At 43.1% G+C, this 26,196-nt stretch overlaps 2 protein-coding genes across 2 annotated transcripts in view; one reads left to right on the plus strand and one right to left on the minus strand.

Annotated features, from left to right (window-relative positions):
* Window positions 1-11,228, plus strand: part of DPYS (dihydropyrimidinase) — a 38,307-nt gene extending 27,079 nt beyond the window's left edge. The window contains exons 8-10 of the mRNA XM_056854703.1: window positions 7,540-7,747; window positions 9,396-9,498; window positions 11,198-11,228. Coding sequence (XP_056710681.1) covers window positions 7,540-7,747; window positions 9,396-9,470 — 283 coding nt within the window. The 3' untranslated portion in view covers window positions 9,471-9,498; window positions 11,198-11,228. The remainder of the gene's footprint in view (window positions 1-7,539; window positions 7,748-9,395; window positions 9,499-11,197) is intronic.
* Window positions 11,229-13,787: 2,559 nt separating this feature from the next.
* On the minus strand, window positions 13,788-24,878 carry DCSTAMP (dendrocyte expressed seven transmembrane protein). Its single transcript, XM_056854779.1, has 4 exons — window positions 24,816-24,878; window positions 20,303-21,363; window positions 14,248-14,574; window positions 13,788-13,905 (listed from the first exon to the last, which is right to left on the minus strand). The coding sequence occupies exons 1-4, from the start codon at window positions 24,847-24,849 to the stop codon at window positions 13,822-13,824; spliced, it is 1,506 nt and encodes a 501-aa protein (XP_056710757.1). The 5' UTR covers window positions 24,850-24,878; the 3' UTR covers window positions 13,788-13,821.
* Between the last annotated feature and the right edge of the window lie 1,318 nt (window positions 24,879-26,196).

Raw genomic sequence — 26,196 nt, forward strand, 5'->3', positions numbered from 1 at the left:
ATCAATGCACATCAGTAATGCATGGGAGAGAAGAAAGACACGCTGAATGTACTGAACGTGTGGCAAACCATACAAGCACATTACACTGCAACCTCGTAGGGTTTTCAAGGCAAGAGATGTTCAGAAGTGGTTTGCCATTGCTACTGCTGTGTAGCAACCGTGGACTTCCTTGGTGGTGTCTTGTCCAAGTACTAGCAATGGCTGACCCTACTTAGCTTCTGGAATCTGATGTAATCAAGTTACTGAGCTATCCAGATCAGGGGATTTAGAAATCTCCCTAGACCTAACACATTGTCCTTACTCTGTGCACAACTCTAAAATAGACACTACAAGACTTACCTTTAAGAAAATGCATACCCCAACAGTTACATCTCTCTCAGCATCCCAACAGCCAATAAAGTGGGGGACCCCGTAGCAGACCATTTCCCCAAACGATGGGGAATTTCTCATGCATATGGTTGCTCTTTGGGTTTGGTTAGTCTGGAAAAGAGAAGGTTAAGGGGTGACATGATAGCCATGTTTAAATATTTGAAGGGATGCCATGTTAATGAGGGAACTAGCTTGTTCTCTGTTGCTTCAGAGACTAGGACACGGAGTAATGGATTTAAACTAAGAGAAAAACGATTCCACCAAAACATTAGGGAGAACTTTCTGACAGTGAGGGCGGTTCAACAGTGGAATGCGCTGCCTCGGAGGGTGGTGGAGTCCCCGTCTTTAGAGGTCTTTAAGCACAGGTTGGGTGGCCATCTGTCGGGAGTGCTTTGATTGTGGGATCCTGCATGGCAGGGGGTTGGACTGGATGGCCCTTGTGGTCTCTTCCAACCTTGTGTTCACAAAATCACACAAGGCATGGTCACTGGGAACTCCAAAATATGGGGTAAATTTAGGTGAGGATTTTGGATGCATCAGTCATGGAAATAGATCCGAATACTGCAGATCCCAATACAAATTCAAGCCTTTGTGTTCAGCCTAAAGTACAAACATGGGCTCAAATGTTAGTTTCGTTTGAGGTATAAGGCCAGCTGAGCCTTGTTTATCATCACTGCATGCGCACAGATGTATACATAATCGATTGGTATCCATAACCTATGGTCTATGACAGGGTACATAGCCTAGTGTCTGTTAATAAGTATTACTGATAGGAAAAAATCTCACAGTGGTCTCTCCATAACAAGGGGGGGAAATACATGACTGCTGCTATTTCTTGATGCACACAACTAAAGAGAAACTAATCATAGATTTACTATTTCAGTATTGAATTATATGCAAGATTTTCCTTGTACTCTCATTTTCTGTAGGAGTTTATTCCTGGTAATTTCATGCAGGAGTTTGATGGTGCTATTTTTCTTCAGCACACAAAGGAAGCTTTCCATCTGCATGCCTTTTTATTTTAGATAAAAGAGAAGAACAAAGAAAGAAGCAACAAAAGTCAGTCTCCAGGAGAACACAGTGTTCATTTTCCATGCCACGGTCTCACCAAATATCAGCTGCATTCTTCAGGGAGCAAATTCCTACTTGTTTCAAGGGAACAGTGCAGAATCTTTTCTTCCCATTAACTTAAAGCATGTCCTGTTTTTCCTACATACAAGGAATGTGCTTCTTCTTCTCCTCTTCTTCCTCTTTCTTTCTTTCTTTCTCTTTCTTTCTTTCTTTCTTTCTTTCTTTCTTTCTTTCTTTCTTTCTTTCTTTCGCTCTCTCTCTCTCTCAGTAATTTTCAGAGCCAGTACAACTATGGTTACCAATCTCCAGGTTTGGCCTGGAGTTCTTCCAGAATTACAGCTGATCTACAGAAATGTTCCCCGGGAGGATATAGCTTTGGAGGATAGGCCGTATGATATACCATAGACTCTAGGGAAAAGTCCTAGAGTGACATCATATCCCTGCTGAGCATCCTTCCCTCCCCAAACTCTACCCTCCCCAGGCACCATCCCCAAATTTCCAAGAATTTCACAAGACAGAAATGGCATCCCTAAGCACAACCCTTACTTTTTGTTTCTCTCTCTCTCTCTCTCTCTCTCTCTCTCTCTCTCTCTCTCTCTCTCTCTCTCTCTCTCTCTCTCTCTCTCTCTCTCTCTCTCTCTGCTCTTGGTTAACTTCTGCATTTTAGTTGCTTAATAATTGCGCACACAAACTTGATTTATCATCTTATTAGAGAAGGGCTGTATAACAACCATAACAACTTCAGGACAATGTGCCATTCTTACAGCTTCTCACGGCTCCTGCCATCCACCATCTCCATGTATTTCAGTAACGTTATGTGGTATAGCTTTAATCATGCAGGGAAAAAAAATCTGTTTTTTTGTACTCAGATATGGGAGAAGTTCATAGTTCAGTGGTTGAGAGCATGTTTTGCAGGCACAAGGTCCCAAATTCAGCCCTTCCACTTACTTATGGTCAAGCACTGGCTTGCAGGGCAGATCTCAGGTAATATCCCATTCCCCCACCATTGATGGCCTTTGGAGGGGGAGGCAACACCCTTATCTGGAGGCATCAACAGAGTTGCTGGAGCTACAGCTGCAGCACTATATGGGCAAGTAGCTACTGATTGGCTAGCAAGTACCCAGCAGCAGGAAGTGATGTAATCACCGATGCCTGCCACTGAGGGCACGTCTTCCCCTTCAGTAGCATTCAGGGGCTATTCACTGGGAACCACCGAATGCTCTACTTCTGTTCTTGGTAATCATTATGAGTTTGGGGGACCCATGTTGTGGTTCAGTGCAAAGCAGCTTGGTTATTCACCTGCGCTCAGTGCATGTTTCATCTGCAGTTCCTTCAGTGACCCCCCCTTCACACCCTATAACCATGTGTCTGTGATTTGACAAACATACATGGTTTTAAGTGGTTTTTATGATATGTTTTTATAATGCTCTGTTTTTAATTGTGAACTGCCTTGGTGGCCCTAATTGGGTAGAAAGGCAGGATATAAATATTGCAAATAAATACATAAAACTATTTTCTTTCATAAAGTAAATACTTGAGTTCCCACCACAATATTGCAAAATATTAAGACAGTTGTAATACAGTGAGGGGTAAAAGTATTTGATCCCCTGCTAAATTTGCCCGTTTTCCCTCTGACGAAGAAATGACCAATCCATAATTTTAATGGTAGGTTTATTGTAGCTGTGAGAGACAGAATAACAACAGGAAAAACCCCAGAAACCAGAAGGCAAAAGTCAGCGATTGATGTGCATTATAATGAGTGAAATAAGTATTTGATCCCCTATCAACCAGCCAGATTAGGGTTAGACAGAAGCAATCAATCCATCAGATTCCAAACTAGCCACCATGACCAAGACCAAAGAGCTGTCCAAGGATGTCAGGGACAAGATTGTAGACCTGCACAAGGCTGGACTGGGCTACAAGACTATTGCCAAGCAGCTTGGTGAGAAGGTGACAACCCTAACCCTAACTGTCAACCTCCCTTGGTCTGGGGATCCATGCAAGATCTCATCTCGTGGAGTTGCAATGATCATGAGAACGGTGATGAAGCAGCCCAGAACTACACGGGGGGAACTTGTCAATGATCTCAGGGCAGCTGGGGCCATAGTCACCATGAAAACAGTTGGTAACACACTACGTCGTGAAGGACTGAGATCTTGCAGAGCCTGCAAGGTCCCCTTGCTCAAGACAGCACATGTACAGGCCCGTCTGCAGTTTGCCAATGCACATCTGAATGACCCAGAGGAGAAATGGGTGAAAGTGTTGTGGTCAGATGAGACCAAAATTGAGCTCTTTGGCATCAACTCAACTCGCCGTGTTTGGAGGAATGCTACCTACGACCCCAAGAACACCATCCCCACCGTCAAACATGGAGGGGGACATATTATGCTTTGGGGGTGTTTTTCTGCTAAGGGGACAGGACACCTTCACCGCATCGAAGGGACGATGGACGGGACCATGTATCGTCAAATCTTGGGTGAGCACCTCCTTCCCTCAGCCAGGGCATTGAAAATGGGTCGAGGATGGGTATTCCAGCATGACAATGACCCAAAACACACGGCCAAGGCAACAAAGGAGTGGCTCAAGAAGAAGCACATTAAGGTCCTGGAGTGGCCTAGCCAGTCTCCAGACCTTAATCCCATCGAAAATCTGTGGAGGGAGCTGAAGGTTCGAGTAGCTACACATCAGCCTCGAAATCTTACTGACTTGGAGAGGATCTGCAAAGAGGAGTGGGACAAAATACGTCCTGAGATGTGTGCAAACCTGGTGGCCACCTACAAGAAACGTCTGTCCTCTGTAATTGCCAACAAGGGTTTTGCCACCAAGTACTAAGTCATCTTTTGCAAAGGGATCAAATACTTATTTCACTCATTATAATGCACATCAATCTCTGACTTTTGTCTTCTGGGTTTCTGGGGGTTTTCCTGTTGTTATTCTGTCTCTCACAGCTACAATAGACCTACCATTAAAATTATGGACTGGTCATTTCTTCGTCAGAGGGCAAATGGGCAAATTCAGCAGGGATCAAATACTTTTTTCCCTCACTGTAAATAGGTTAATGTTCTAGAGATGCTTTTCCACATAATACCAGCTCTATCTTATTACATAAAATTGCTGAAGAATGCAAATCGAAGTATTTTTTTAGTTACTCTGAGACTTAATAATTAACCATTAATCATTGTAATTAATTTTGTACAGGAAAAGAACCATGGTTTTGTTCTTTCTTCACTGGTCCTTATTGTCATAAAGTGATGAATTTGTGTAGCAGTCACCTGAAAATCCAATTTCGTGAGTGTGTAAAGTGCTATCAGATCACAACCAACTTATGGCAACCCTGAAGGGTTTTCAAGGCAGGAGATGAATTGGTTTACCATTGTCTGCCTCTGCGTAGCGATCCTGGCCTTCCTTGGTGGTCTCCCATCCAAGTACTAACCAGGGCCTACCCCACTTCGCTTCTGAGATCAGGCTAGCCTGGGTCATCCAGGTCAGTTGGCGGGGGGGGGGGTTACACTTAACTTTTAGATGAAAGCAAATGGGCTGATTGCCCATGGATCCCTGCCCCGTTGGTTCTGCTTCAATGAATTATAAGACAGTGATTTGTTTCCATGGACTCAGAATCTGGCCCATATTTTTCCCGCATTCTGTTTGTTCTCAGGTGCGCTCGAGGGGCTAGTGATAACAATGGTCCAAGTGAACCCTGGTGATTGTAAATTGGCAGCTGCAGCTCAAATACTTTTGCCATTAGCTGAGCAATCAATAGCAGCCAGACATCAAGAGAAATTGCAGGAACTTTCAGCAGCTTCCTGGTAATGTTCTTCGGTGATGAAGTTGTCAGTGATAACAGAAAACAGTTTGATGTGAAACTTTATTGAGCTGAACTGTCCAGAACAGTTGGCGTGTGACAGTGACTTTCTGATCAGAGTCTGCTTTCCCTTAGGTCTTTTTGCATACCTAGGAGCATTTCAGTTTTTCAGGCTGTTACTTTGGGTCTTGTAGGGCAAGTCCTAATTGTGAAGAATGCTTTAAAAAGAAAAAAAGTAGAAAAGCAAGAGGTCCATGTATTGCATACTATATTCTGCATACCTTTATAATCTTCTTTCTATTGGTTAATTCTCCCCTGTAAAGAGCTAATTGTCATGTGATATTTTGAAAAATGTTTGGGTCAGTCCAGATGTATTCCCAGTTGAAACATCATGAATGGCAGGGCCAGAATAATACCTAATGGCTTTTCTCCCTGGACATACTTAAGAACCAGCATGATGTGGTTACTAGAGAGCTGAACTAGGATCTGGGAGACCCATGTTTGAATATCCACTCTGCCATGGAAGCTTTCTGGATGACCCTGGGCTGGTCACTCTCTCAACCTAACCTATCTCACAGGGTTGCTGTGAGAATAAAATGAAGGAGAACAATGTTGCAAGCCACTTTGGGTCCCTAAAAGTAAAGGTAGTCCCCTGTGAAATCACCAAGTCATTACTGACTCATGGTGTGACGACACATCCCGACGTTTACTAGGCAGATTGTGTTTACAGGGTGGTTTGCCAGTGCCTTCCCCAGTCATCTTCCCGTTATCCCTAGCAAGCTGGGTATTCATTTTACTGACCTCGGAAGGATGGAAAACTGAGTCAACCTTGAGCTGGCTACCTGAAACCGACTTCCGTCAGGATCAAACTTAGGTCATGAGCAGAGCTTTGACTGCAGTACTGCAGCTTACCACTTGGCGCCAGGGGGCTCACTCTTGGGTCCCTACCAGGGAGAGAAAAGCAGGGTAAATAAATCTGCTTTGCTTTTAGAAGAATGTAGCAGTGGTTGCAAATGTATATAATTTGGGGGGGGGGATGTGGCAGCCTCTCCCCTGGAGAGGAAGCATAGAAATTTTCCAAAGAAATAAAATATTAATAGATCAAAGCTTCCATGAGGTCACACTTTAAAAACACTCAAGATGTTGTTTTGCAAAAATGTTTGCACTTTTGGTTGGGTAAGATGATGGATGAGCCAATAAACTTAAATATTTGCTTTAAACTTGAGTTAAAGAGAGGCAACAGTCTGTTGATATATGAAGAGGAGGGTAAGACAGAGGGTATTCAACTTGCTGATATTCGTGTCCAGTATAATTGGGAAGTCAGGATCACACCACAGGTGAAGAATCCATGCCTGTGGTTTTTCCCCCCAGCATTTCTTTCTTTCCATTACTTGATTTACTTGGAATTTTGGCTTACTTATATAAACTTGTGGCATGTGCTATGCTTAATTACTTGCCAGTTGCAGAGTAATTCCCATGTTATTCCCATCTCGCTCCTGTGCCTGCGTACATACCTAGGGATCTTTTGTGGATGACCCATGTGACTGACTCCTCCACAGGTTCATGGACTGTAATCCATAGATATACTGATGAGCCAAGCATATGTGGTGTGTGTTTACACAAGGGAGTGTGTGGCATGTCCTTGTTCCTTATAGTGGGTGATCTGGCAAGCCTAGCTGAGAATAAAGAAGCATTAAGACTACAGAATTGTGAAAGAGTCCATTTTACGCAAACAAAACTTGCCTGTCATGCAACAGCTACCCTAGATTCTTCTGATTCATGAGCTTAACTAAACCCCGTTATTCTTTCTATGTTAATATTAATTTTTAACACATTCATGGGTTCTTAACAGGTGGAGGGCTGTAGAAAGTATTCTGTAACCTTTCATACATACATACAGCTTTCTACTTAGCCAGTATGATAGAGCGGTTAGTGTTCAATTAGGACTGAGGGAATAAATAAATTAGGACTGAAATCAATGCAAACTATGCAGGAGTATGCATCATTGTGTTCTTGCACAGTTCCTATTCATTGCAGTGAGCTTGTGGTGGAGAAATTCACTCGAACAAGCTTTGAATCAGCATTTTAAGCGGCAACTTCTAAACACCTTTACTTACAAATAAGCTCCACTTATTTCCTTGCAGTTTACTTTGAAGGGTTGTGAGGGCTGCAACTTAGATCATCTAATTTTTTTAAAACTCCAAATTCATATCTCAGTGGACTTCCAGCATCTGGGTTAAAAGAGAAGCCTCAAGGTAACAGTTCAAGCCATTGTTTGTTTTGTTTTCTAATTGTAGGACCATCTCGGCAAAGACACATCACCAGGCTATTGACTTCAATATATTTGAAGGAATGGTCTGCCATGGGGTGCCACTCGTAACCATTTCACAAGGCAAAGTGGTTTATGACAGAGGAGTCTTCCATGTAGCAGCAGGACAGGGGAGATATATTCCTCGAGATCCATTCCCTGAATATGTCTACAAGCGGATCAGACAGCGGGATCAGGTTTGGGTTCTCCCTTTATCTCTCCTTTGAAGTGCTGTTTCTATAAACCTTACATGTATCATGATTCCTGCTAGAACTTTTTTTTTTAACGGAGCAAATGATCAAATTTATGCAACTCTGAACTGCTCAAATTAACCAACAATGCTTATAACTGATTTATATTAACCAGTTATTTATACCAATAGACAAGATTGTTATTTGGACATAAATGTGTGTCATCTTTTTCCTTCATTGTTTGCCATTGTTATCTTCTTCTCCCTCCCATGCCCTATAGTCCATGTTCCCTATTAATTGTTCCCCAACCAATTTTCCAAAGTCAGCCGGAGGGGAAGAATGATGTGATCGGCCACTATGTAAACAGACTGCTGGACTTGATGGACCTTGGTCTGATCCAGCATGGCTTTTCTTCTGTTCTTATATGTGCAGTGGGAGGGTCTCTTTAATCCTTTCCTCCCCTGCCATTTTCTTGCTGAAAAATATCACCCATCTGCTACTTTTTTACCCCCCCCCAAAAAAAAAACACGTGTATCTTTATAAATGATCACAAAACAAATAATCCCACCCTTAAAAACAGGAGAACATAATTTCAAAAATGTAAGTGTTAATGTTGTGGTGATTGGGAGCAGGGCCTTGCCCTCAATTACTGACTTTGAAGGGAGCAGTAAATAGCTCACCGATGGGCAATACTTTCAGATTTACTAGAGGGAGAGGGTTAGAAAATCTTTTAAAAAATTACCCAAGCCAGTTTACCACGTAGACATATACATAAAATATACGTTCAGAAAATGCAAAAATCAATTCAGTCTATCAATGGAAAAATTAAATTCAGTTTAAAAATACAGCATCCTCTTCAAATAGCAATGAAACATCAAAACAATGGCTTCTTAAAGCAGCAGGACTATGATAAAAAAAGCTGATCAGTGAACATCAAAGTATTTCAAGGTTAGACTAGGGTTCACATTGCCTTGGAAGGCTAAAATCGAGAGCATCAAGTGTACCCTGTGGCAGGAGAGAATTCCACAACCTATGGGTAGCAGCTGAAAAAAGCATGATCACATCAGTGTCTCATCTGATAATGTATGGCTACAGTGGTATAATGGGTGGAGAGTCAGTCTTGGAAAAGCAGCGACTTGGGACCAAATACCCCACTTTATTCAGTGGTTCAAGGAATCATTGGAGCCACAGCCTCATCCATCAGGCGTTGCCGCCATCTTTGTTTCCAGAACCACTGCCAGGTTTTCTGGTTCCACTGCCTAGCGTAGACCATTCTAGCTGCAGTTAACGTATGTAATGCTACTCTCCGTTGGTCTCGTGGAATTTTGGGAAGATAGTTCAACCATAAGGTTTCTGGCTTAAATTGAATTTGTTGATCAATGGAGATTTCCAAGCAAACAGAAATGGTAAATTCAGGAGTGTACTTCAGAGGGCCTGGAATGCAGTTCTTGAATATAGAAGGGCTCCCTGATTGGTTCATGCAAAGTAGATTCCCAAACATCTGTTTTAGAGGTCACAATGGGAGTAGATGAGAAATATGGCCCTAAAGTCTGCTATAGACTGATGCTTGTAACAAAGTATACAACCAGTTGGGTTTTCGTTTCTATGAAATGAAAATGCAACAAATTTTTTAAAAAATTATGTTTTGTTGCAGGTCTGTCAGCCTGTTCCTGTCCAGCGGGACCCATATGTGGGCAAAGTGATTCCGCTCATTCCAGCAAGAAAATAAATCCCACACAATAGCTCAGCTTTTGCAGGTAAATGTCTCATTCCATGAGTGTAAACTGGAGGGGCTCAATCCACCTCTTGACCAAGCGCAAAAAATAGCAGCCCTAGATGTACTTATCACCACCCACATCACAATACTTCTTCACTGGATCCAGAGGCTTGTCTTTACAGTATGTTTTAGAAAAAAGTATCTTTTATTGCAAATTTAAAACATTCCGATACTTCTCACCTAAGGAAACATAAGCACTGGAGTTTCCATGGAATGTTTCTGTAAGGAGAGTGGGTTATAAATAAACATTATATTTATAAGGGGCAATAGATAACAAAAGTACACTTGCTAGGTTCTTCTGAGGGAACCAAATTATATTAAAAGTTTAATTCATACTGCAGATGTGTCCCATGTAGGAAAAATACACCAAATGTAGTACGTAACTCTGTTTAAACAAAGCCACTGAGTCTTGAGTAGAAATTTCACAAACTCTGCCTGCCCTGCATGCCAATTTTACATCATGCCTATTTCCACAGTACAACTCCATGGTTCCACTCTAGAGAATAGTTTTAGTAGTATCAAACCCCAAAACCTAGGGGAAATTCAGCATAGAAATATATCATTTTTGTAAAATAGGATACTTCTCCTCCCCATACAATCTAGAGCTCCTTGAAGGACGCAAGGATGGAGTACACCATCAACAGATTATTCCATTTATAGAAAAGGCAACTATGAAGGAAAGAACCTGAGCACTTCTTGATTCTTAGTTTTGAATTCTAGTTAAAATTCCCTATGTCGTTCCTTTCAGTGAAGCCTTTTTTCCAGTTCATCAGAAATTGTCAGAAGGGGCAGTAGGAGGAGAAGTGCAAACTCATTACAAGCTTATAAAAACTCAGCCTGTGCAACAGAATTATTCTGCTGAAGGAAATTTTTACTTGTAGCTTGTTAAGGCTCAGTTACCTGAAGCAATATTTTGTGTCTCACACATCCAAATATGGTGTGAAGGCAGGGAGCTTGAACAAGAACAAAATAGCCCTTTCTACATTCCTCCATTTTTCTTTTGCCTGAGGAAGTACCCGCCATTTTGGTCATGCAAGACCAGATGTCAAGAAACAGGACACAATACACTAACTACTCCGGGTATTGTTATTTTGGCCTACCCCGTGTGGGAATGGGGCTTCTGGCCTCGTAGCTTCAGTGACTAGGATTTCCTCTCTTCAGTTAGTTGGGAGGCAATACAAATGTTGAGACTGGTCTCTGGGCTCAGGTTGTTACTACAGGGAGTTGTCTTAAAATAACTGTCTTAACAATGAATTCCATCGGTTAAAATGTTTGTGGCATTTGAAACTGGAAATGGATGAGACGCAGGGAGAATGATGCAGTGATAGCATTTGGGGATAAATTATTTGGCCTGTGAGGCTGAAATGTCTGCAAAAAGCATAACTGGGGCAGAGCAGTGAGAGGACTGTGGGTTATTGGGGCTACACAATATCTGTGTTCACTGCAAACAGGGAAAGGGCAAGTTGTGGTGCAGATACACTACAAAGGAACAAAACCTAAAATTGTAAAGGAGTGACAAATCTGTCATAATTCTTTCAACCTATTTTTTGCTTCCATCCTGCTATCGCTTCTTCTGCCAAGACATCTCCCTTTTGAGTGATGATATTATATCATATTCTCTTCTTCCCTTTCTCTGTAGGTTAAAAACAGATGAAAATTATTCTGTTTGCCCTCCTTAGGTAATCTGTTTTGCAGCCATATTAGCCTACAGTTTTGATACCAACTCTTGAAGAATCTTTAAAGACTTATCCTTTTTTTAAAATAACTATTGACTTATCTTAATGAGTTAACGACATTTTCCCTCTGCTTTCTGCTTCCCTGGTGAGCATTCTTTGTGGGAACCGAATAAGAGAAATTCACGGTTAACTAGGGATGATCCAGGTGTAGAGAACACTATGTAAACATTGGAATTGTTTGTGACATCCACTGTGATTTATATGAGGATGCGGGGACCCATATCAGTACTGTTAATGTATTGATATAATCTTTATGATCATGTATTGATATAATCTTTATAATCAAGGCGTGCAAAATGAAACAAGCTATTGGACCTGTAACCTGTAAAAGAGTTATCCTTTATATACTGTTGGGATTTCATTAAAATGTTTACAGGATTGCACGTTTATGCAACCTTTGCTTTGACTTGTCTATCAGCCACGCTGGTTCTCCTATTACATAGTCAACTGCTTCACGCTTTCCTTTACAGTTGATGGCAGCTAGAATAATTAGTATCATACCATTGGAGCTTATTCAGGGTGGATCGATCTCTCTCTCTCTCTCTCTCTCTCTCTCTCTCTCTCTCTCTCTCACACACACACACACACACACACACACACACCAAAAACCAAGTGGAACACATGCCCTGATTGCTATTAAGTTCTGGTCCATATGGTCCTTTTTTCAACATAATATAGGGCAGAGAACCAGTATAGTGTAGTGGTTAGAGTAGTGACGCCCATTGGTGGGTCTTGTGATTGACAGGTGGCTTGCACCTTGAACAGCCACTGCCAAAGGAATGGGTAAGCTGTGAGCCTCCCTGAGGTGCAGGCCTCATACCAGCGATGGAAGTAAATGTGACTGTTTTTGGCTGATGGAAACTGTAAACATGGTGCTTCACATGCTTCAGGGTAAGTACAACTGAGTTAGCATGTCATACTAGGATCTCAGAGAACCAGGGGTCAAATCCCCTGTGGAAGCTTGCTTGGTGATCTTGGCCAGTCATACACTCTCAGCCTAACCTATTTCACAAGGTTGTTGTGAGGATAAAATGGGGGAGAGGAGAACAACGGTAGCCTGCTTTGGGTCCTCTTTGGTCAGAAAGGCAGGAAATAAATGAAGTAAATGAATAAAGCTTTGTATCTCTATTAATTGCTAGTAACTTGCCAGTCTCTGGCAGAAATGTTCCCAGCTCTGATCCTTTAACTGCAGTGGTATGAGCTTGAACCTGTGGTCTCTCATGGGTCATGCTCTCCCACTAAACTATGACATGTTCTGTTGCAACAGCTGTCCTCTCGCCATGCCTGGAAATACGTACTTCTCCTTTCCACATGCACCCACTCACAGTCACACTCCAAATTCCTTGGGAGGTGCAGCTTCCTGTTGGCAAACCCCTGCCCTCTACCACAGATGCATGCTACCAGCACAGGAAAACATGACACAAGAGAACATCAAAACCAATTGCCATTCTTAGAATCAGAGTTGGAAGGGGCCATACAGGCCATCTAGTCCAACCCCCTGCTTAATGCAGGATCAGCCTAGAGCATCCCCGACAAGTGCTTGTCCAGCCTCTGCTTCAAGACTGCCAGTTCATTTCATGTAAGTCATGCATCTAGACCAGGGGTGGGGAACCTTTTTGCTGCCAATGGCCATTTGGATATTTATAACATTATTCGCGGGCCATACAAAATTATCAACTTAAAAATTAGCCAACCAAGCCCCAAGCAGGCAGCTGCCCCAGATGACACCCCCCCCCGCCGCGGGCAAGCAGGCAGGCATCCAACCGGTAGCGCACTTGACCATCTGGTAGCACAGGATGGTCTGCTGCACCAGCTGGGCTTAGCCATCCAGCCACATGCCGGAGCAGCCCTTCATTAATTTTCCAAACTGCAGCTGAACTACTTTGGAGATTCACACGCACACACACACACACAGTAGGCTCCACGTTTTTATCTCTCTGCCTTAAAAATGTTCTTCATTTCGGAGTGTGGGTGGAATGTGAGAGTCAAAGGGGCAAGTCGAGGTTTTTTTACAAGCAATGTCACTCTTGCACACCAAAACGGAGGAGGGGCGAATGAGGTCACGGCATCACTGGGAGCAACGTAAGAAAAAGATGCCAAGCAACCCTAATTGGCCTTGTATAACTTAAACCCTTCATTTCAGATTTGCGTCCTTCATGTTGAGTTGAAAGCCTAAAGTTCTTTCATCTGTGAAAAATAAAACATGAAGTGGAAGGTGGCTGGAGGGACCGAGACACTTGGGTGATGATAGATGTATCACAGGGAAAGAAAATATCCACCCACACAAAAGAGCAGTGGCACAGATGAGAGAGAGGCAGCAGAAGGGAACATGGAAGGACTACAAAAAATGTTTGCAGGCACAAGAAAGGAAGTTAAAATACGGGAGGCACTGAGAGGAATTACTTAGAGTTATCAGGACAATAGAGCAAATTAAGCTCTGAGTTTGAACATTTTTATGAGTTCAAAGTTGCACTGGAAGCAAAAAGCAAATCAATGATTAAAAAAAATAATATGCACAAGGTCCACTCATACAACCATGAATTTCTGTAAAGATTTTCTTTATGTTGTTAAACACAGCTGTCCTTTGTCACCTCAGAGCCTGCGTTTTGGACATTTCTCATCGCCTGGACGATGGGGAACCAGAAGTGTAGCTGAGGAAAAAGAAAAGTCATTGTTCTTTACATTACCAGTGACTAACCATTATTGAATTGCAGAAGTGGAAGGAACGGGTCTGATTCAGTATAAGGCAGCTTCATGTGTGTAAATTTTTGTCCAAAAACATATGCATTGGAGCTATATTGTGGGAGTGAGGGCACATTAGCATGCATGGCTATGGTCACTCTAGCCCTGCAGCAAAGACCAAGTCTATGCCCTGCACAAGAAGCTGGGACCCTTTTGCCTACTTCTGGTAGATACAGCTTACACATGACAAATCATAGGCCCAGGGTATAAATATAATATTCAGAACTAGCATTGCGTCCCACGCCATTTACCGTTGCAAATGAATTCAGTTTCCTTTTCCTGTTTGGCTCAGGAAGCTTTGATCTTCGCTTTAATAACTTTGCATGCAGATACTCTATCCGTTTCATGTCTGTCTGAGGAAAGAATGATGTCATCACGAGTATCTTAAGCTGCGTAAAGGTAGAGGCCAACAGCCCAAGCGCTGCTAAAAAGAAGACGATGATAGCTAGCTGGCTCCAAGTGGCAGCAAGGGCAAATTTCGGTTTGGGAATACAGGCATGCTCAAAGAGAGGAATCTTAAAGGAGGTTGTATTGTTAATGATCTCCCCATTGTTGAAGATAAATTTATCAGCATTTTTCTGTAAATGAGAAATGGAAACAAAATTTATACAATATAGTTGGCTGCTAGCATTAATCCCATGATAAAACAATTAATATACAATACTTTGAGGTTTCATCATGCATAGAGAAGCTGAATTTCTCTAAAAGTTCTTTGGGTTTCGTTTCCATCTACAGGACATTCCCACTTCAAATTACTATTCAAAAGCACTTTTGAGCTATTATTCAAACCAACAACATCCCTCTGGAAAGAATACCAAGGAGCCACCTGGCCGCAGGTGTGGAAACTCCCATGGGTCATGAGACTGTCAGAGAATGGGGTGGACTTAGCCACAGACCCCCACAGTGCAGAGGGGAAATCACTGCTTGTTCATGCAGCTGCTGCCATGAGCAGCCTTTTCAAAAAGTTGTTGCCTGGCACCCAGCTGATTGGCGGCAGCTCAGCTGAAGCAGGGGCCTGACTGCACCAGCAGGCATGGCAGCTTCCCGCCTCTTGCAAGGAGACCGATCTTCCTGGCAAGAGTTCAGAATCCACAATAGAGCATGCCCTGATCATAGTGCTGCCTTTTGAAAGGGACTCAGCTAAGGATGATTCGCCACTGTCCTGCTCCAAGCTGCGCAGGAGAGGATGAGAACCCTCTCCCTTCTCCATATGAGGCCACCAGGAGGAAGCAGCTTGGTAATAAAAATGGCTCATGGGTGGGGAAAGACCGTGACCAGTGACAGCAATATAGTAGAAAAAGAGTTGGTTTTTATATGACGATTTTCTCTACCTTTTAAAGGAGAATCAAACCGGCTTACAATCCTTTTCCCTTCCTTTCCCCACAACAGACACCTTGTGAGGTATGTGGGGCTGAGAGACCAACCCAGACCACCAGATTAGAGTCCGCCGCTCATGTGGAGGAGCAGGGAATCAAACCCGGTTCCCCAGATTAGAGTCCACTGCTCTTAACCATTACACCATGCTGTTTTGTGCTTGGAAGGGACTTCATGTTAGGTAGTCGAAGCAATCTCTTCTAGTAGAAAGAACCTACTGTACCTGTTATTCTTAACGAATTTGTCTAACTGGCAAAAAAATAAGTAGATATTAAAATATACAATGGAGGGAAGTATACGTAGAACGAGTGTGGAATAGTAGAGATGGGGTTTAGGCCTTGCGCCATGGAGATATGGGGTCAGCTCCACACTTCCATGAAGATGACCATGAACGAGTCATTCTGTCTCTTATCACACAGGTCTGGTGTGAGACAAGCTAGGATAACTGTATTAAAGGAAAGCAGGAAACAAATATGGCATGATGGTCGGAGCTGGGAAGGGCCAATGCACTTTCATTTAGTCATAAGCCGTCTAGCCTCTGTAATAAACTAGTCAAGCTTGCCTGTGATGTCAAAAATAATTGGGGATGGTAAACTGCAGGCGCCAAGGGGTTAATCTCCACAATAACAAGAAGGAGAATGTCCATCTTTAGACATTCTATAGAATTCTATAGATAGAGGCTAACAATGGGGAGAGCATTCCCTCATCACACATGATAGGTGGCTTCCAAGAAATCTCTGATGGGCTACAGATGGGGACAGCACTGGATTAAACAGAACTTTTGTTCTGATCCAGCATGGGAGTCTCCTCCTCTCCATCTCCACCGGCTTGCAGTTTATAAGCTTACAAAGCATTAGGTTGGCAAGGAATAAAAGACATCAAAATGGAAAATTGAGTTGTTGCATAGTTCTCTTGCTTTTGAAATAGATTTCACACAGTACGACTCTTTGACATATCGCATGTTTCTATACGCTTCTTATATTTCTGTCGTATTCTTTCCAGAATAACTAGCTTCCCCAACGTTATCCTAAAAATACAGTTTTGTTTAGCACTCAGGGTCAAGTGCAGTTGGTAGATACGTCATGACTCGACAGCCCTTGTCATAAAACCTAGATGTGTGTGTGTGTGTGAGAGAGAGAGAGAGAAAAGGTGGGCTAGTGAAGAGAGAAAGGTACTCTGCCCATGCTTAAAAGCACTCTCTGCTTTATTAGCTCACAAACCCAAGTCCTGAACTCTGGCACTGAAAACAGTTTTGGCAGCGATGTTCTTGTGAACCTGCCATCATTTAACGTTCTCCTTCACTTTACTCCCCAGTAGCTTTTCATCCACTTGTGATTAATTTTATCCATCTTGCATTTAAACAGCTGAAGAAGGCCTGCAGCTTTGAGCAGGCACATGCCAAAATACACTCGCAGGTCCTAGTTGGAGGAAAGTGGGACTAAGCAGGACAGCAAAGCCCAACTTTGCTATAAATCATTGATCACTAAAGAGAAATCTGAGGTGTCTGTCCCAGTGGGTGTTTCCAAAGAGGGTTTCTGCTTTATTTCTCCTTTGAAGAGTGAATTATCCAACATACACCTGGGAGGTGGGAAAGGAATTTCCTTGCCCCCTGACCCAGCAGCAGGTGTTATTTAAATCCCTTCCTGTTCTATTCACAGTGGGTAGCCATGTTAGTCTGTCTGCAGTAGAAGAAAAGGGCAAGAGTCCAGTAGCACCTTAAAGACTAACAAAAATATTTTCTGATAGGGTATGAGCTTTCTGAAGAAGTGAGCTGTGGCTCATGAAAGCTCATACCCTATCAGAAAATATTTTTGTTAGTCTTTAAGGTGCTACTGGACTCTTGCCCTTTTCTACTCCTGTTCTATTGTCATTGGAAGCTAAGCACTTGTTATGTTTCTGAACCAAAATGCCCTACTCTCCAGAACACCCCAGATTCTTATAATTGCTTCTTGGATAAATGGTTTCTTTAGGGGAGAGGGAGAAAATTGATGGCTCAGCGCAGCCAGCTCTAAGACAAGGTAATGGGAAATGTACCTGCTGAGAAGCACAAAAAAACAAAACATTAACACAAGCTTGAAACAGCTTGGGCTGGGGTGCCGAAACAGCCAAACTCTTGACGACAGTTAGAAATTCTTACATTCACAAGGCTGCTGATGACTCGTGTTTTGTAAGGAGGGGGGAATCTTAGGACCTCGTTTGCAAATCACCCCAGCTATTTTGGGGGGCAACTGTTAAGCCAGGAAATATCCAAACAGGCCCATTAATCAGTCTGCACATTCAGCCACAGATCTGAAATAAACCTGACCTCTGAAGCAACAAATCTGAAGAGCAGAGCATCAAACAGCAAACACTGTCCAGAGACAGCACAAACCTATCTATTTCCAGTGCATCCTCTCATTACTGTATCATGAAATAAAATACATTATGTGCTATCATTATTCTAAGTTGGTGTTGTCTCTGGTCAATAGGTTGCCCAAAAAAGCGCTCTTCATATGCTCAGGAACAATGATTTCAAAGTAGTCCGCAGTGCTTGATGACAGCACTCAGCTGATGCTTTACATGGGACACTGTAATCCTTTCCAGGGAGTAAGCCCCACTGAATAAATTATATTTACTTATGAGTACAGCTGCTTAGGATTGATCCGTAAAATAGGGTTGCCAGCTCTAGGTTGAGAAATACCTGGAGATTTGGGGGGCGGAGCCTGAGGAGGGTGGGGTTTGGGGCAGGGAGGGAGTTCAATGCCATAGAGCCCAATTGCCAAAGCAGCCATTTTCTTCAGGTGAACTGACCTCTATCAGCTGGAGATCAGTTGTAATAGCAGGAGATCTCCAGCCACCACCTGGAGGTGGGCAACTCTACTGTAAGATAACCTTTCTAGGCAGAACTACTCAGCATCCTACTCAAGTCTATTCTATGGGACTTACTCCCAGGAAAGTGTTACTAGGATTGCACTGCCAGATTCCACAAGTTTTTTGGGACCCTAAGCTAGACATTCTGCCTCTCTGCCATCATTAAACTCTGAACATTCACCCTGTGCCTCCTCCAAGGTGATGAAAATTCCCTCTTGGTCAGAAACAGCTCAGTTTTAAAAGCGAGAGACACAATTGACTTACGAGATTTCAGTCCCTGCTGTTGTTGCAGCAATAGAAACAACTGAGTTGCCACTCTTAATCTCAGCCTCCAACATATTTATGTATCTGCTGCACTTTTATCCTGCCTTCCTCTAAGGAGCTCAGGGAGACATCCATAGTTCTCTCTTCCTCCATTTCAGTTTCACAACAGCCCTGTGTAGTAGGCTAGGCTAAACCCGGTCACTCTGTGAGCTGAGTAGCTATCTCATACACTTGTAGTTGCTATACCATGCTGGCTCTCACACTTTCACAGCAGCTTAATATGAAGATATTAGCAGGTGATATTTTTTTTGGCATGCTGTGACAACTCTCACCTGCTCATGTCTACAGATCAAACTGCAGATAAAAGCTACCCCCACCCCACCCCCACCCTGCCCAGGTAATCAGAACCACAAACCCTGGTGTCAGGATCTCACTTCCCTTGCATAACAGAGGCAACGGTGGAGACGGGCCCTCCCAGCCTCATAGCCCTCCTGCCTAAACCTAGTACAACTAGGCCTAGATGCCATTTATTGCTTGCAAATAGCAAGACCCTGTTAGTAGTTAGAAAGCAGGACTGTTAATTGCATCCCAAGATAATTCACTGAAGTTGCTAAAAGGTGGCAGCTGTCTAATGTGGCTGTGGCTGAGTGGTAAAGCATCTGCTTTGAATGCAAAATGTCCAGGGCCAACCCCCAGCTTAGGGTTGCCAGGTCCCTCTTCACTACCGGCAGGAGGATTTTGGGGTGGAGCCTGAGGAGGGCAGGGTTTGGGGAGGGAGGGACTTCAATGCCATAGAGTCCAATCACCAACGTGGCCATTTTCTCCAGGTGAACTGATCTCTATTGGCTGGAGATCAGTTGTAATAGCAGCAGATCTCCAGCTAGTACCTGGAGGTTGGCAACCCTACCCCAGCATCTCCAATTAAAAGTCTCAAGTTGCAGGTGACATGAAAGACCTCCACCAGAGACCCTGGAGAGCTGCTGCCAATCAGAGTAGACAATACTGACTGTGGTGGTAGACCTGACTCAGCATAAAGTGTGTTCCTGTGTGTCCCTTGGTCCATCTATCTGAGTGCTGCCTCCTCTGAATTGGCATTGATTCTACATAATCTCAGTCAGAGACCTTTCCCAGCCCTGCGACCTGAGACCTTGATTATGCTAGGGCATGAAATTGAGATCCCCTCTATGCAAAGTATTCTGGGCCATCTGTCCTACCACTGAACTATGGGCCTCCCAAAATTTGTCTCTCTTTCCTATGGCCACACTGGAGAATTCAAAATGACGACGAAGAAGAAGAGTTGGTTTTTATATGCCGACTTTCTCAACCCCTATGGCAGATTCAAACAGGCTTACAATCTCCTTCCCTTCCCCTCCCCACCTCAGACACCCTTTGAGGTAGGTGGGGCTGAGAGAGCTCTTAATAGAACTGTGACTAGCCCAAGGTCACCCAGCTGGCATCGCGTGTAGGAGTGGGGAAACCAACCCAGTTCACCAGATTAGCCTCCGCCACTCATGTGGAGGAGTGGGGAATAAAACCCAGTTCTCCAGATTAGAGTCCACTGCTCCAAACCACCACTCTTAACCACAGAGAGAGAGAGAGAGAGAGAGAGAGAGAGAGAGAGAGAGAGAGAGAGAGAGAGAGAGAGAGAGAATTGTTTTTATTGACAGTCTTTTCAAATTCTGGGTCTGTTTTGTGCGGCCACTCACTGTTTACGACCTTCAGTACTGTATTTTTAGCATAAATGTATTCTGCAGTAAGCTTTTACCCAAAGCAATAAAAGCCAGAGAAAAGTGCTGGTTCTGTAGCTAAGATACTTACATGGTAATACAATTTCAAATGGACCTCTAGCTCAGGGAAATCTTGCAGATGCTTGCTCACGGAAAAAATCAGCCAGTAAAGCAAATAATCCACTGCTGCAAAGAGAACCCAAATGCAAAGGTTAGCAAGCACAGGGAGAAAAAAGCGTGCCGTGCTTTTCCTTTCCTTGGGCGTTTGGCGAAAAGATGGGACTGTTGTGTAGATCTTTCTTTCTTCCTTACTGAGGGGCAACACAGAGAGCTTTCTTTGCTGCCACTGTTGTTCGTTGTATCGAACAAACTCTTTTGTGATATAAGTATTCTTGAATTTGACGTTTTGGGGGTTCAGGAATTTTCGGACAAAGAGATACGTCCCAAGAACCATGAAGACAATCCCAAGAAGAGGAAGCACTTTCTTGCCCACATATGGTTGTAGGGCTAGTACAGAAGAGATCTGGCTGGTAACATTCTGGATGCGCCACCTTGTGTGCTTAAGTTTCATTTTCAAGTTCTCGTCTGAAACCGAGTAAAACACATTCAGCTGCCCCTCGACTGACACGATATCTTTAAACGGGTTGTCCAAAAAGCTGAGCTGACGGTAAATCCACCAAATGGCTGCAACATAGTGGTTGAGAAAGGGAAAACATTGGGACTCCAGAATACACGTCACACTATCTGCTAGCTGCTTTAAATTGTAAAAAATACTTTGGAGGTTGCCAGCTACCGCTACACCAGTCCCAGCTGCAATTAAGGCATTCCTTCCTTCACGCAGACCACAGGAAAGGAAGAAGAGAGCGACACAGCAGCGCAGGTGCCTAGAAGAGCACAAACCAACAGAAAGGATAATCCAAAGGAATGCAGATGTGACCAAGGAAAACAGTGGATAGTCCACCAGAAAGGAATACCCAGCTAGGAGCAGGAACACATTCGCTACTAAACTAACGGAGCTGCAGATCGCAAACAGATGCAAGAGATTCTTCCAGCCAGGCTTTCTTTCGGTTGCAAAAAGTTTCCAAACATGCTTAGCAAATGTGCTCAAACTAGTCATTTTCCCCCAGCGCTCTGGAGATCCAGTGATAGTGACTGAAGATACAAAAAAAACAAAAAAAAAGGAAGTGCAACAGTTCCCAAAATTTAGCAACCCAGGAACTCCCACTGTGTTTTTTTTTTTTTTAAATTGTGGGTTTCCTAATCTTTTCCCTCCTCCCTCACTGGTGCCTGTGAAGAGATGGACAGCTCCCTTTGGATGGATGTGGCAATCTATGGATATCTCATACAGGCTTCCATCCCCTAGTGAAGGGGTCCCCAATTAGGGTTGCCAGCTTCGGGGTGGGAAACACCTGGAGATTTTGGGGGTGGAGCCTAAGGAGGGCGGGGTTTGGGGAGGGGAGGGACTGCAATGCCATAGAGTCCAATTGCCAAAGCGGCCATTTTCTCCAGGGGAACTGATCTGTATCGGCTGGAGATCAGTTGTAATAGCAGGAGATCTCCAGCTAATACCTGGAGGTTGGCAACCCTATCCCCAACATGTTGCCAGTATTTCAGAAAGTTGGTGGGGCCAGGTGGGGCCTTTGCCCAACAGGACTTCTGATTGGCCATTAGAGATCTGATAGGCTCTGCAGATTCAAAAATCACTGCAACGGCAGGATCTTCACTGTGTGGCTGAAAATAAGCTGTGTATGAGCAGGAAAATATATTTAATCAATACCTTCATTTAAAAAGGCATCCTGTTAAGCAGAACTTCCGCTTGAAATGTTGCAAAGTCACTATCAGATTTATGCATAACCTCACTTCCTAATATTCTGTGGTTGGCTCCACCTCCTGCAGCAGCCATTTTGTGGCTGTGCCCACCTCCTTGTGTCAGAATTCCAAAGGTGCCCACAGGCTCAAAAAGATTGGGGGACCCTGCTCTAGTGTCCTTGAAACATTACTGTAAAAACCACATCAGCTACACTTTAAAAGACAGTTTAAATAACATGTTTGTACAATACAAGCCTACAAGGTTGGGTCTCATAGGGTAACTAATTCAATAGGTCTAGTAATGCATATTCCAATCAATCTATCCCTTCGTTTACGAAGGGCTTTGTACCAGAGACCACAAGAAATTTCCTTATTGGTTCATTAGTTTTAGCTACAGGTGAGATGAACAGTGGTCGCAAGAAAAATTTTCAGAGTGGCTCAAAGAAATAGAAAATGGCTAGTGTTGTATAAAACTTGACGTCCAGGATTGTTGAAAACTGTCACTGCCTCTGCCATTGTCCATAGATGAGGAGTGCAGTCCACCCCACCCCACCCCATGCACTAGAAATTAGAGTAAAAATCGCTTCAATTTTATACCTGAAGGGTCTGTAATGACTATATTATGACTGTAGCTCCTTGGTACCACTTAGCCAATTAAAATTCTTAGGGCTGAGCTACTGGATTCTCAGCAACAACCCACTGTGTTTTCTGGCTACTGCTCTCAGGTGATCTACGAACTAGGTAACTGTGCATGTGGCGGGAGGTGGCTTCTGCCCTTCAAAAGAGGGGGAAGCTGATTCTGTCCTCTGACATGTTGGCCACAAATGGCAATTCCTGCCTGTGTCCCTTGTGCTTGGGGCCTCCCTGAAAAGGTGACAATGATTATTTAAATTGCTTTGCCATGTACTTGGATTGGTGTTCAATGCAAAAAGGGTTGTACTGTACAATATGGGAAAGGTAGTACAGTGGTTAGTGGTTAGAATATAGGTGTACAGCCTATGGGTTCAGACCCTCACTGTGCCATTAAGTTTATGGGGTGATCTTAAGCCATTTTCTCTCTCTCTTTCTTTCTCAGCCTAAACTACCTCACAGAGCTGTTGTAAGGATAAGATGGGGACTGCAATTAGAAGGAAGGGTGGGATAAAAATTAATGACATTAAATACAAATCCTTTGAGTGTTACTGGCTTTCACTCTATCAGCCCCAAGTACAATTAGGGCATTTCCATTCACCCAGGATTGCTGATCAGTGTAAACAGAGGCAAGTGACATGTTCACCTGCAGTACATTCCTTTTTTAAAATTTAAAACCCCAGCAGTTAAGAGAGATAAGTTCTTCACTCAGTTTATATTTTGCCAGCCAACCTTATTGCACAGTTCATCCTTGGGGTTTTATTGTAGTTTCTTTTGCTTTTCTACTGGCTTCACTATAACACAACATGCCGAACTGATTTATATGCATATTAGATTATTACCACATCATAATCAATCAGATACTCATTAAATAAGATAAATTTTTCCAATTTTATCCTATTATGAGAGACTTTTGCCGTAACAAATATCATTTTATAAGGACAACAGCATCTTTTTGTTTAGCTTGAGCACAGCAGGTTATTAGGAAATGGGACACAGGCTTCTGCTCTTAAGAATATTAATGCCGTCCTCGTCTGTAGTTTTTATTATTCTTCATTGGCCTGTTTTATTATCTGCTGTGAATCCAAAATAGACACAAAGTTGGTTTGTTTGTTTTTAAGGCAGGAATTTTCCAAAAGATTACACCGTAAAATACGTCTTTGCACATTTCTCTTTCCTCATATAGATTTCCCCTTTCCCACCCTCATTCAGAGTCCTGTCTTTGAAGAAACTGAGAAGCACGGTGGGAAAGCATCTTTTTGTCAGCGACTGTAGAGTACGCTTCCAAGTTTTGCCCATCAATGGTGGCCGGCTAGGAAAACGTGTTAGTGGCTTCATTTCAACAAACTGTCTGGTCTATTTGTAAACAATATATTGATTCTTGTTCATGGTTGCTGATGTTTTATTACCAGTTCATTTCCAGCAAAATTCGCTCACAACCTTGTTTTGAAAATGTTGCAGAATTTGGAAGCTCCAGATCCTCAGCTCCAGTACTGACAGGAGTCGTCTTAAACTAGTCTGCTCAGAAGTATTTATTCAACTGAACTTATTCCCAGAAACAGTGTTGTTAGGAGAGCAGCCTACAACACCCAGACATTCCTGACTTCAGACATCAGTAGATATTAAATGGGTATTTTATTATTAAATACTGAACTTTAACCATGCTGCTAAGGGTCAGTGTGCCCTGTCACTGAAGACACATGATATCAGTGCCCAGCAGTAGATAGCCTAGGGTGCAATCCTATGCACAGACACACTCCTAAACCCAGTGATTTCAATTAATTTAAATGAGATGAACTTGTCACAGGAGTACACTCTCAGGTATAGTAGTGTTGGACTCCTACACTGCTGCAATTACCCTGATACCTTCCAGAAATAAATTGCTTTTCCTGCACCAATGAAGGGCCATCTAGGCCCAAACTGAAGCATTATTGTAAGATTACAATCCTAAGCATGGTGGCTTGGAAATAAGTTGGGCAGATGTCAGTGGAAATTTTTAAAAAGCGCATAGTGGGTTGTAATGTAGCATCATTACACAGCCCAAGCGTAGGAGGGGACAAAAAATAGGGATCTACCCCATCCTAAGCAACCTTGTTTCTTATTGCTATCATTATTGTTATCTACCTGGAGCATGTCCAAAAACATAATTCTGAAGGTTTACTTACAGACTGTCCTGCAGGGAACATTACGGTTTTTCATGTCATTGTGTCTCTTTACTCTGAGGAGAAGCTCTGACTAGTGCTGACAAAAATAAAGTTTAGATGAGTCACTGCTTAGGACTCCAGTCATCCACCCACCTCCCTATAATGAGTCATGCAAATTACAATCTTGAAATGGTTCTGGTTTTGAAGGTGGAAGTAATTCATTGGCAAGGACCTATTGCTGTTGAGGACATAACAATAGATATCCTCAGATCCATACTCTGTTCTCTGTTGAACGTTACCTTGTTAAACAAATGGTTCCCATGTAATCGAAGCAAGAGGATGTGGAATGGTATAGTATTCCCCTATCTCATCCAATCTGGATCAGTACTTGGAAGGGAGACCTCCAAGGAAGATTCTGCAGAGGCAGGCAATGGCAAACCACCTCTGCTTAATCACTAGCCTTGAAAATCCCACCAGGGGTTGCTATAAACCAGCTGCGACCTGATGGCATTTTACACATACACGAAGCAACTACTGGAAATTCAGACTGGTCTGTTGAAATCTGGTTCTGGGATGTTGTTAACAAAATCAGAGTTACCAGCATCTGCAGAATCTGAAACAGAACACTAATCAGCAAATGTTTAGATAACTAGGAAAAAATGCTATTTATCCACCACTAATAATATATGGTGATGGGCAAAGACCCTCCCCCCCCCCATTTTTGACACAAAACAACGCAAATTGATGCAAATATTCCCACTGGATGCTTTCGAAGGTCCATGGGCACTTACACGCAGATGTTTGATGGCAATTCTCACAAACTGTGCATGTGTGTACAAAGAGGTGCCTACCTCTTCCCTGTCCATTCCTGCTAATTCCCCACCCACACACACACACTTGCAAACCACAAATTTTGCCCTTCTACAGGTGTGGGGACCAATCTTCTAGAGGGGATGCCTCTATAAAGAGACAATAGGCCCGAAAGTTTTCCTTGTGAAGTACTCTTCCCCAGCAGGGCTTGCTGCCTTGTGTAGTTACACTCAACTGAACTGAACTGGAAGGCCCAGGAAACTGGTGGTGGTGAAAAGTACCATCAGGTTGCAGCCAACTTATGGCAACTCCTCCTGGGGTTTTCAAGATAAGAGACATTCAGGGGTGGTTTGCCATTGCCTGCCTCTGCATAGCAGCCCTGGACCTCCTTTGTAGTCTCACATCCAAGTAACCAGGGCCAGCACTGCTTAGTTTCCAAGATCTGACAAAACCAGGCTAGCCTGGGCCATCCAGGTCATGGCAATGAAACAAAAAAGAGAGGAAACCTCTGAACAACAAGATCAAGGGATACAAAGTATCAGAGATCTAAAGAATAATTATAGGAGCTTCAAAATTACATATATATGTATAT

Source organism: Euleptes europaea, chromosome 8, assembly GCF_029931775.1.
Source record: "Euleptes europaea isolate rEulEur1 chromosome 8, rEulEur1.hap1, whole genome shotgun sequence".
In the NCBI taxonomy this organism is placed as follows: Eukaryota; Metazoa; Chordata; class Lepidosauria; order Squamata; family Sphaerodactylidae; genus Euleptes; species Euleptes europaea.

Coding starts and splice junctions, on each gene's coding strand:
- DCSTAMP (XM_056854779.1), bottom strand. CDS start 24,849: ATGAAAAACCGTAATGTTCCCTGCAGGACAGTCT. Junction 21,364..24,815: donor TGTTCCCTGCAGGACAGTCT/GTAAGTAAACCT, acceptor TTGTATCTTCAG/TCACTATCACTGGATCTCCA. Junction 14,575..20,302: donor ATTTGAAATTGTATTACCAT/GTAAGTATCTTA, acceptor TCTCATTTACAG/AAAAATGCTGATAAATTTAT.